Raw genomic sequence first — 12500 nt, 5'->3', positions numbered from 1 at the left:
ACAATAAAATAGTACGCAGAAGTTTAAATTTGTGTTTCATCTGTGTATGTTTTACCAAGTGTTGTAGTCAAGACCACACAAACTGAGACCAAAACAAACCTGAAATCAGAGTGCTCAGAGACCGAGACAAGACCAAGACCAAGATCAAGGCAGGGCGAGACCAAGATAAGAACAAGACCATGAATATCAATAAAACAATCATCATCTTCTGTGCAGGGGGGGTGTCACTCACTTAAACTGTAACTGTCGCACTGATTTTGAGTACTACAACTCTACAGTTTACCCACCTTCACTTCTTTATCAGGCACAAGTAAGTAGGCTCAGGACTGGTGAAATCAAACTTTGTAGTTATGTTTCAACAGTGAATAAAATATACAAAGAATTCATTATCAGGTAAATTCATAATCTGGCTGAGGCTGGTTCAATGTCCCTTCTCATGTGAGTGGTTACACTAATTTGGGAAGGCAGCTTGAAGTGAGAAACATGGAAATAAAACATAGATGTTAACACATTGTCCCCTAATGACTTACAGAACTCAGCAGAGTCTCCAGGAGTCCAGTTAAACCCCTGTCCAGCTTGTAGAGGCTGGACAGAGAGGCGTCAGAGTTCCACTGAACTTCACCACCATTGGAAGAGGTGTTTTCACATACTGGTGGTTCACATACTGGATTAAATACATTGACCTGACCTTGATCAGATGGTCAAACCGATGATTGAAGCAGATCATTGATATTGTCTTTAAACGTACTTCGCCTCAGATTGAAGTCATAATCCTGTTTCAAATACAAACCTACCTGATTCCTACTGCTCCTTAAAATACAAAGCCTCCCCTTGCAACAGTCGGTTTGATTACAAGTAATGAAAGAATTTGGATATGTAGTAGTAGTAGTAGTAGTAGTAGTAGTAGTAGTAGTAGTAGTAGTAGTACAACAATCAAAAATAGTTTTAAAAAACCTCACACTAACAGTTAAATGTTATCAAACCAATCCCTCACCAGGTACTAGCTGTAAACATAATTCCCATTCCAACAAAGTATTTGATTTGACCATGCGGCAACCAGTGTAGTGTTGAAAAATGAGGCCAATGTGGAAGTGCAAAATCCTGCAGTTCATCGAGTGTCCACTAGAGGCTGTTTTTACAGCATAAATAAACATGTTTACAGCCTGGTACAAAAAACAAAACAAGTCTGATTAGTTTTTGTCCTCGTGCACACACTGTACAGGGGGTGACTTTTTCTACAACCCATCTGTTTTGATTTTCTGAACGATGTTATCCATAATTAGGGGTGTAGCTGACATGATTGACAGGTGGGCGCGGTGTGAACGGTTCATCAAGAGGCTTAAAACCCGCCTCAGCTCCAGCTCTCAGTCTAGAAAGTTAGACTGAGACAGGATTTCCAGCATGGTGGCTGCTGCTGATGAGCCTCAGGAGCCCCTGCTGTAACAGATGGGTGACATCACTCAGGCTTCATCCATTAATATTTACAGTTTATGTTTCATACACATAATCCTCCTACAGTTAAGTAAAAAGCTAAATGGTTAAATGGCTAAATGTAGACCTTTCTATCAGCCAAGGGAGCTCAGCTCCACTATTGTAACTGCAGCCTACATCCCCCCTGATGCCGATGCTAAAGCTGCCATGAAGGAACTTTACACCGCTATCAGTAAACAACAGACTGCTCACCCGGAGGCTGCATTTATAGTTGCAGGTGATTTTAATCACTCAAACGTAAAGACAGTGCTCCCTAAATTTCACCAGCATGTTTCTTGCAATACAAGAGGAAACAAAACTCTGGACCATGTTTCCACAAACATCGCAGGAGCCTACACCACGACCCCCCTCCCCCACCTGGGACAGTCAGACCATCTTTCTTTGTTCCTCATCCCCAAGTACTCCCCACTCATCCAACGTGTGAAGCCATCAGTAACAACGATTAAAGTGTGGCCAGCGGGGACAGACTCTGTACTTCAGGACAAGTTCCATCACACAGACTGGAGTATGTTTGCTTCGCAGGCTACCTTGGGCTCTCACACAGACATTGACACCTACTCTTCTTCTGTGCTGGATTATATCAACACCACCATCGACAGTGTTACAACATGGAAGCAGATCACCACGTACCCAAATCAGAAGCCATGGATGAACAAGGAGGTGCGTCTCCTGCTGAAGGCCCGCAACACCGCCTTCAGATCAGATGATGCAATGGCCTACAGCGTATCCAGGGCAAACCTGAGGAGGGGCATCATCAAGGCCAAGCACTGCTACAAGCTGAAGGTTGAGGAACACTTCTCCAACTCCGACCCCAGACGCATGTGGCAGGGCATCCAGGCCATCAGTGACTATAAACCCAGAAACTCCACCCCGATAACCACAGATGTCTCCTTCCTGAACGAGCTAAATCACTTTTATGCTCGTTTCGATAGAGACAACAGAGAGACACAGACCACGAACAGACCTCCTGCAGACAACCAGCCCCTCTCACTCACCTCCACAGACGTCCACGCTGCACTGAGCCGGATCAACGCTCGAAAGGCTGCTGGTCCAGACGGCACCCCCGGGCGCGTGCTTAGGGCATGTGCGGAGCAGCTCACTGGGGTTTTTACGGACATCTTCAACCTGTCCCTCGCCCAAGCAGCTGTGCCAGCATGCTTCAAAGCCACCTCCATTGTCCCAGTGCCGAAACACTCCAGCCCGACAGGCCTGAACGACTACCGCCCTGTGGCACTCACACCCATCATAATGAAGTGCTTTGAGCGACTGGTCCTAGCACACCTGAAAAACTGCCTCCCACCCACACTGGACCCATTCCAGTTTGCCTACCGCAGCAATAGGAGTACAGAGGATGCAGTTTCCACTGCGCTGCACTCTGTGCTCACTCAACTGGACAATAACAACACATATGCACGAATGCTGTTTGTTGATTTTAGCTCAGCATTCAACTCTGTCATCCCCTCCAAGTTAAACACTAAACTCGGAGACCTGGGCTCAACACCTCCCTCCGTCACTGGATAATGGACTTTCTGACCAACAGACCCCAGTATGTTAGGTCAGGACACACCTGCTCCACCACCATCACACTCAACACAGGCGTACCACAGGGCTGTGTGCTGAGCCCATTCCTCTACTCCCTCTTCACCCACGACTGCAGACCTGTACATGGATCCAACACCATCATCAAGTTTGCGGACAATACGGCGGTGATTGGCCTCATCAGCAACAACGATGACACGGCCTACAGGGAGGAGGTACAGCATCTGGCCGCCTGGTGTGCTGACAACAACCTGCTCCTCAACACCAGCAAGACGAAGGAGATCATCGTGGACTTCAGGAGAGAAAGAGGAAGCACGCACAACCCCATTCACATCAACGGGATGGCTGTTGAACGTGTCTCCAGCTTCAAGTTCCTGGGGACCCACATCACAGAGGACCTCTCCTGGTCCACTAACACCTCCAGTCTGGTTAAGAAGGCTCATCAACGCCTCTTTTTCCTGAGGACACTGAAGAGACACCACCTGTCTTCAGCTGTACTGATGAACTTCTACCGCTGTGTGATCGACAGCATCCTGACCAGCAGTGTCTCAGTCTGGTACGGAAACTGCTCTGTCGCAGACCGTAAGGCGCTACAGCCCATCACAAGGTGTCCACTTCCTGCCATTGAGGATGTCCAAAGAACACGCTGTCTGCGGCGAGCTCATGGCATCCTTAAAGACTCCTCCCACCCTGCCCACAGACTGTTTACCCTCCTGCCCTCCGGCAGGCGCTTCAGAAGCCTCCGGACCAGAACCAGCAGACTGAGGAACAGCTTTTTCCCCAGAGCTGTTTCTCTACTGAACTCTATCCCCCGAACTCTGAACTCTGTCTCTCTCTCTCTCTCCCTCTCTCTCTCCGCACCCTGCTGACCCCCCTTTCCCCTCCATATCACCTCACACCCATCATCCCCCCACCACTCCTCCTGGTCACACACACACATCTCTCATCCATCTGTATTATTGTATTATAGTATGTTCATATTATGTCCATATTCTTTATATTATCTGTAAACTAGTATAACATGCTCACTGCATCTTAATCTGTATATTATTAGTATAGCATGCTCACTGCATCTTAATCTGTATATTATTAGTATAGCATGCTCACTGCATCTTAATCTGTATATTATAATCCTAAGAACACACTTATTTTGTAGCATTACTTATTGATAGCATTTATTTATATTTATTGCATCCCACTAATCCAGCCATCCAGATTTACCTAATAATTCACTTTTTTTGTCTACATCTGTAAATTTTGCAATTACTGTACATAGCACAGAATTACTGTACATAGCACAGACTCTTGCACTCAATTACTGTACATAGCACAGACTCTTGCACTCAATTACTGTACATAGCACAGACTCTTGCACTTTCTGCTTATTTGCACTTCTGGTGAGATGCCAAACCTCATTTCGTTACTCTATACTTGTATATGTGTAATGACAATAAAGTTGAATCTCATCTCATCTCATATGTCAGGAAGAATGATGATGTTAGTTATGTTGTCTCTGCTGAAATCTTGTGTTTCTACCACTATATACTCTGTGTATTTCTATACAAATACAGAATGTTTTAAACATGTCTTAACGTATGAGATGAGCTTGTTTTCACAGCAGTTTATTTGCTGATTTCTTCCTTTTTTTGATGAGTTGCAGTAAACTCAATAATCACAGAGAGTATAATATTTAAAGGGATTATACATGTGTATGAGAAGTAAAGTTTTAATCACTATACATCAATAGAGTCAAACAGGACACTTCGATTAGCTTTATTTTGACAGTAATGTTAAAATCGCTTTGTGGATTCTGCTGCATGTTTCACATGTCGGTTTCATTATTCATGGCTGTTTGTGTATGTGTATACATTTTTGTTTTTTCTAGTACATTGCGTCATCGTGGAACCACGACGGCGACCCGGTGGAGCTGCTGCAGATCAACGACAGCGTTGCCAAGTTCAAACAGACCCTGAAGGAAAACCCTCGCTTCCTCCAGGACAAAGTCAAGCACTACTTTAAGGTGTGTGACACTGGGAAAGTACTTTTCTTCAAAACATCCAGAAATATGTGAAAAAAAGGTTTAAAAAAAATACAAGAATAAACCTTTTACAAGTCTCACTAATGTTCTCTGTAGGGGGAAATACTCGGTCTGCTCTTAAGGTCAACCTCAGCAGCCCTGGAGTGTTTTAAGATCATGACAAAAAAACATGAACTTTGAAGGTTTTCTGTATCATTTGTGTTTTTTCTCTTCCTCTTCAAATCCCCATTACCCCCCCTACAGGAGAACACACACAGACTGACCCTGTCCATGAGTCCGGATGAGGTCTACTTGGAGAAACAGGCCAAAGCCGAGGAGGAGAAGCTCCAGAAAAAGATCCATGCTCTGTCAGACAGCGACAAAAAAGACATCTATGAAAAAGGTACAAATGATTGAAACTGCTCCACGGAGGAAATCTGTGTTTCTCTGCTTCTGTTAAAACACTTTCTGAGCTTGACTCTGTGAAATCACACAGAATTGTCTGAAGCAAACAGGCTTTTATTGGCTGCTTGATTGATTTGATTGAAGCCCCAAAAAATCCAATAAACCATCAGATTAACACAATAACTGGGAAAAAAACATCAAGCGCTGCAATGTGACTGTATACAGAATATATTCATGTTGACCTGTTCTAGATCCCTCATTTAGTCATATAGTGTTACAATGCTGCATGTTCAAACTAAACATAGGCAGAGTTATAGAGCATGAGGTAAACATATGTTGGAGTAATCCCAGGATGAGTCAGCAGAGGGCGCTAAACGGCTTGAGGTGTTTTTATTGACGCCAGTATCAGATAAATAAGATGTTTTTTGAGCTGCAAATTATTCAAAGCTGCTCTATAAGTTTTCAAAGACTGACAAAAGTGTTACTGAATTGAGTGTCATTTGCCAGTTTTAGTCCGAGGGGGTGAGGAGTTGCCTTAAATATTAAAAACCGTCTTTGAGGGGACTTGTTAGAAACATTAAAGTACAGAGATTTACTGATGGAAAACCACAAAAGAACATTTCACCTGCATTCACTTTTCTGTTTATGACCCAACCAGTAAAACTTGTTGAAACATTTCAGAAGGATTTGATTGAGGCACTTCTGATTGAACTGTCTGTTTCATATTCATGTTCTTCTTCTTCTTCTTGGGAAAAGGTCTGGAGCTGCTGGCTGCTCAGAGCAAAACGCAGGACGCCTCCTGTTTGCCGGCACTGAAAGTGTCTGACATTGAGCCCACGATCCCTGTTACTCCTGTTCAGATCAGCACAGCAGGTACGGCCCAGTGTCCGCTCTACACAAGTTTATAAAACATTATACACAACAAGGAAGAATCATCTCAGAGTGTTGTGGTTAAAACCCCTTAAAATGTTTCCTCTCCTTGTCTCCTTCAGTCGGCGTACCGGTGCAGTACTGTGAGCAGCCCACCAACGGGCTAGTTTACTTCAGAGCCATGTGCAGTCTCAACACACTGCCGGAGGACCTCAGGCTCTATGTCCCGCTCTTCTGCAGCGTTGTCACCAAGTAAGTTCACCTGACAGTCAATTGGACCAGAGCAAGATTTCAAAATGTGTCACCTGGTATATGAAAAGTTTGAAGATATTATGCTTTATTGATCTTTTCTGTATTTGTGTGAGGTTTGGACAGGTGGTGTTTGAAAGCATTTTAAAGATTGCATGTGTGTCTGTTTGTTAAATCAGGATGGGCTGTGGAGGTCTGGACTACAGACAACAGTCCCAGCAGATGGAGCTGAGGACTGGGGGCATGTCTGTCTCCACCCAGGTCGTCCCTGACTCCACCCAGCTGGACATGTACGAGCAGGTCAGTACCAGCTTACTGTGTTTGAAAAGTCTTACAAATATATGGATAGAAGTAATGTTTGGACAGAGACATTTCTGGACAAGAATACTTTAGATGATGTAGGGAGTGAGTCTGAGCCTGAAGGCAAAGCTCTCCATTTACCGGTCACCTATGATCATGAGCTATGGGTAGTGACCGAAATAATAAGATGGTGGATACAAGCGGCTGAAATGAGTTTCTTCCAGAGGTCGGCTGGGCTCAGTCTTAGAGAGAGGGCGAGGAGCTCAGACATTCTGGTAGAGCTCAGAGTAGAGCCGTTTCTCCCTCAAATCTAAAGGAGCCAGTCGAGGTGGTTCGGCCATCTGATTAGGATGCCACCTGGACGCCTCCCTTTGAGGTCTTCTGAGCACGCCCCAACTGGGAGGAGACCCCGGGGTAGACCCAGAGTTTACTGGAGGGATTACTGTGTATATCCCCACTGGCCTGGGAACACGTCAGAATCCCTCAGGTGGAACTGGGGAGAGAGAAGTCTGGGTTGAATTACTACTGCTGCCACAGAGACCTGACCTTTGATAAGTGGAAGAAAATGGATGAATGGAGTAATGAAGTATGCTGCTCCATGTCAGGTTCCTTCATATATGACATCACATGTAATTTAGTAACTTTATTCTATATTAATTAAATGTTTGTTCTTTATTATGATGATTCTTGTGCATTGTGGAAACCCATCTTCTTTCTGCTGCGTCGTCTTCAAAAATCAAATGTCTCATGTCAAAGCTGCAGAAATTGAAACTGAGTGATCGTGTGTTACATAAACAGAGGTTGTGATTTATCTTGGTTCAGTGTTTAACTGCTGCTGGTTACATTACATCGGTATAAAACAGGTAATCAAAGAAGAGTCTTGTCTCTGTGTTCTCTGTTCCAGGGTGTCCTCCTGTCCTCCTCCTGCCTGGAGAGAAACCTTCCTCACATGTTTCATCTGTGGAGCGACATATTCAACAAGTACGTCCTCCATCACTTCTTATAAACTGAGAGAAAATGTGTCCTGAAATTCGAGGAGGCTGAGAAGACAGCTCGATATTTATCTTTTTTTTTTTTTTTTTCCACTACAGCCCCCACTTTGACGAGGTGGAGCGCCTGAGAGTGCTGGTGATGATGTCAGCACAGGAGTTAGCCAATGGGATCTCCTACTCGGGCCACATGTACGCCATGACACGTGCAGGCCGTCACCTGACTCCAGCAGGAGACCTCAATGAGACGCTTGGTGGGATGGAACAGGTATGCACCTGGAGTGTTGATCCTAAAAAACTAAAATGATAGTGTCTGACTCCTGCACGTCAGCTTTAAGAAGTGTTGTCATAGTGATTTAAAGCTTGAAGTAAATTACGCAGACGCAGATTTAAGACATACAGTATAGCATGATTTTTTTCTGACAAGCAGAGACAATTTCATTTGTTCCTACTTTGTGCAAGAGGTTTTTTGTTTTTCCATTCTCTCGCTTCATATTTTATCCATCTTTTATCAATGATTACTTCAGGTGAAGTTTATGAAGAGGGTCGCTGAGTTGTCCGACCTCAGCCAAGTCATCCGAACGCTCGTCAGGATCAAGAAGCATCTTCTCAACCCGGACAACATGAGGTGAGATGTTACACCTGAGGAGAGGTTTTCTTTTAAAAGGTTTTGTTTTGGGGCTTTTTGGGCCTTTATTTTAGAGACAGGACAGTGGACAGAGTCAGAAATCAGAGAGAGAGAGAGAGAGAGAGTGGGGAAAGCAGGAAATGAGCCACAGGTCGTCCGCTTGGAGGACTACAGCCTCCACACATGGGGCGTCCACTAACCACTAGGCTATGGTCGCCTCCATGGTGATAGATTTTTGAATGATGAAGAGATAGTGACAGTATTCTGCAGTTAATGTTATTTTAATTACTGCAACATGGTTTCAATATAAAGGGTCTGTTTGTAACATGCTCGTCAATGTAAATGTTTGTCTCTTACAGGTGTGCGATCAACACTACTCCACAGAAAATGTCGGACACGGCAGCACAGCTGGAGAGCTTCATGAAGGACGTGGCTGACAACAGAAAGGAGCGCAAACCGGTCAGAAGTAACATTATTGAGGTAAACTATCAACAAACAAATCAAAACATGAAAGCAGGCAGAATAATTCTTAAAATTAGATTTTAATATTCTCTTGATATTCTCTTTTTCTAAAGAGGCCTCTCGACCCATCGGATGTCTCGGGGCTGAGCCGGAAACTCATCTCTGTAAGTTTTCAGGAACATCTTACATTTCTGTGTTTGTTTGCTCGCTATGTCAGTGGTTCTCAACTGGTGGGTAGGGGCCCATAAGTGGGTCACAGAGCTGTTTTCAGTGGGTCGTGACTGAGTTCCTAGGGGAATAAAATGATGGTGTCCAAAAGTCTGTAAAGTTCTATGTTCTGTATCTTTGTCCTGTCACATCTTTTGAAACATCTTTCATTGAAAATAAACCTGATAGGTTGAACAATATCAGAAACTCTGGTCGCAGGAGGAGATGGTGATGAGTCCTAAAGCTAAACCCATTAAGAACCACTCCTCTAAAAATATCCCTGCCATAGTGAGTTCACATTATATTAAAGGCAGAACCGTCTCTGCAGATTAAAGAAGATAAAATAATGGAAAAGATGAAGAAAGGCCGTCTTATAGAAACACAGAAATACAGATTTTAAAGTCAAAAATCTTTGAAGAAGCAAAATAACACCAACACAAAACAGTTGAACCTTTGATTTCAATAGTTGTGAGATCACCTGTAATTTTATTTTGTCCTTTATTATGAGACATTCCTTCAAAACAAAGTCCTGTGCATGCATGAGATTATAAATATAACGCTTATTTGTTTTTTTTTAATACCTGAGTACAATATTCCACCAGTACCGCTCAGCTCTCTTTTAACCATAGTTTACATCTTATTGTATAATATAACTGTTTTGTTTGTATATATACTGGTGGGTTTAGTATTTGTATATGTTCTATATTTAACTACTTCTCTACAGGTGTGCTCCGACAGGTTTTTGTTGTACTTGTACAGTGACAGTAAAGATCATCTTCTCTGATTTCAGGAGCAAAACTTCCAGCCGTGTCAGATGAAAACATTCTTCCAGCTTCCCTTCCCTGTTCACTTTATCAGCGAGAGTATTTGTACGGTACCCTTCTCCCACCACGACTACGCCAGGTAACCACACCTGTACCTGGCAGGGATGAGTGACAGCACTTCCTTTAAAAGTCTGATTTACACGGACAGTTCTTTGTCTTTCTACTTTTTTCTACGTGTAACTTTTAGTTCATCTAAAGTGTAATAAAAACTTTTTGTTTCCTTTTTTCTCTTAAAGTTTGTGCATCTTGGCGAGGATGATGACGGCTAAGTTTCTGCATGGAGAAATCAGGGAGAAGGGAGGAGCCTACGGGGGCGGGGCCAGGATGGGAGGAGGTCTTTTCTCTTTTTACTCGTACAGGTGAGAGGCCGCCACACCACACTCAACAAAGTTTTAAAAAACATTGTGGAAATTGTGCTGACGTTGAAATACAATAACAGTTCATTTTGTTGCCTTGGCTGAAACAAGTTTAATATTTTATATACACTCAGGCTTTCTCGAACCTTAGAAAACGATGTGCATTTTGGTTAATAGGTGTATTTAATGGAATCTAATACATACAAAATCTCCGTACTTATGAAGGAGTAGAGGTAGATTCTATAAAAGGGGGCAGGCTGGGTTGTCTTCAAGATATGAATTTTGTTAAAGGTCACATATTCTCCTCCTCTTCAACCAGTTTAAAAAAGTCTCAGAGCTCCCCAAAACATGTGTGTGAAGTTTCTTGTTCTAAATCCACTCTGATCCAGTATTTGATCATGTCTATAAACCCCTCTATTTCAGCCCTGCTCAGAACAGGCTGTTTCTGTGTCTGTACCTTTAAATATGTAAATGAGCTGTGTTTGACCACGCCCCCTCTCTGGAAGTGCTCGGGTGTCTCAGGCTTTCTCGCTACCTGCTCTATTGTTTACGGTGAGAAGGCAGACTCAGAGGGCAAAACAAACACCTAGCTGTGGGAGTGTCACCCACCTGGGGGAGGGGCTACTGCCCTTTGTGATGTCATGAAGGGAAAATCTCTAAACGGCCTGTTTGAGCACACATTTTCTGAAAAGTGGAGCAGGCAGAAGACGGAGAGGATGGACTTTTCTCATCATTGGGGGGTTTGAAGAGAGACTAGAGACACATAGAAACATGGTGAAGAGGATTTAACAGAATATGTGACCTTTAAAATGGATTTTAAATCAAGTTTTGGAGAGACAAGGGAAAGAACCAAATGTGACCTCTTCTTCCTCCCTTTGTCCAAAATGCAAAATGTTTATATTCCAAGAATATTCAGGCGATCTGTCTGGAAAAAAAGAGACACAGAAGACTGAACAATTTACTAAGGGAAGCCATCATGGGGCGTTTTTGGAAGCTGTAATAAAATATTCCAAATGACTTCTACGTTTAAAAAGAATCTTCTTTGAGTTGAACAGTGTGTCGTTGATTTTGTATTTCTTTCTCGTACTTCTCTAAGGGATCCAAACTCGGTGCAGACCTTGTCTGCGTTTCGTCGAGGTGTGGACTGGGCGAAGTCGGGACAGTTCACCCAGCAGGACATCGATGAAGCTAAACTGTCAGTGTTCTCGGCTGTAGACTCGCCTGTGGCCCCCGCGGACAAAGGTGAGGAACGACTGAGTGATCCCTCCAGCTGCTGTCAGGATGCCTCACCTGATCCTCCTCCAATCAGATCTCTGGAGCTTTAACATCTCAGTACATCACTGACAACTTCAACATTAGAAGTCTTTAATGGAGGTTAAAAGCTTTTAAAGGATTAATGAATAAAATGATGAGTAAAAAGTTGAATTATAAGCAAGTTCAGATATGAAGAGATCTTCATTAGTTTTATTAACTTAGTCTCCGTCTCTGTTGTAAAGCCGTCACTGTCTCCACTTTATCTCTTAGCCGTCTGGTTTGTTCACTCTGTGTTTGTGTTGCAGGAATGGGTCGCTTCCTCAGCGGAGTCACCGATGAGATGAAGCAGAATCACAGAGAAAGACTTTTTGCTGTCACTCACCAAAGTCTGGTGGAAGTGGCTGAAAGGTACAAACTTTACGTCCCCTTACATAACTCAGAAATGAAGAGAAGGAGAAGCTAAAAGAAAAAACAGACTGACAAACTGTTCCCGTTTATTCCCACATCAAGTGTTAACTCGTGTCTTGTTTTCCCCCTCGCTGCAGATACCTCGGCGTCGGTCAGAGGACGTGTGGAGTTGCTATCTTGGGTCCAGAGAACGAGGCGATTAAAAAAGATCCCTCATGGATCGTAAAATAATCCAGTCTGTAGGTAACTTGTGATTTAAATACTCAACTGGACTTCTGGAGAATCACAGCTGCACGACTTCTTCTGTACTGAATGCTGAAAGTCTACGGTTAGGATTTTTTATTAAAGAGTCAAAAAGCTGAAGCGCACAATATCAAGAGGAGGACTGAGAGCTGCTGTCATGGTTCAGATACGTCTTCATTCTGTATATATTTAATGAAATATATGATCATGTTGGAATACACTATGTGAGTGAGCGCTTCTTTTTGGGATCATTGCAAA

General features: G+C 43.4%; 1 protein-coding gene across 1 annotated transcript in view; it reads left to right on the top strand.

The window, feature by feature from the left end:
- The window catches only part of LOC110000619 (presequence protease, mitochondrial), a 40246-nt gene extending 28016 nt beyond the window's left edge, over nucleotides 1–12230 (top strand). Inside the window, exons 25-27 of the mRNA XM_065953612.1 lie at nucleotides 11434–11579; nucleotides 11897–11999; nucleotides 12137–12230. Coding sequence (XP_065809684.1) covers nucleotides 11434–11579; nucleotides 11897–11999; nucleotides 12137–12230 — 343 coding nt within the window. The remainder of the gene's footprint in view (nucleotides 1–11433; nucleotides 11580–11896; nucleotides 12000–12136) is intronic.
- The last annotated feature ends 270 nt before the right edge of the window (nucleotides 12231–12500 follow it).

Source organism: Labrus bergylta, chromosome 4, assembly GCF_963930695.1.
Source record: "Labrus bergylta chromosome 4, fLabBer1.1, whole genome shotgun sequence".
Lineage (NCBI taxonomy): Eukaryota > Metazoa > Chordata > Actinopteri > Labriformes > Labridae > Labrus > Labrus bergylta.
The sequence above is the reverse complement of the archived record's forward strand: the minus strand, read 5'-3'. Positions and strand labels throughout refer to the sequence as shown.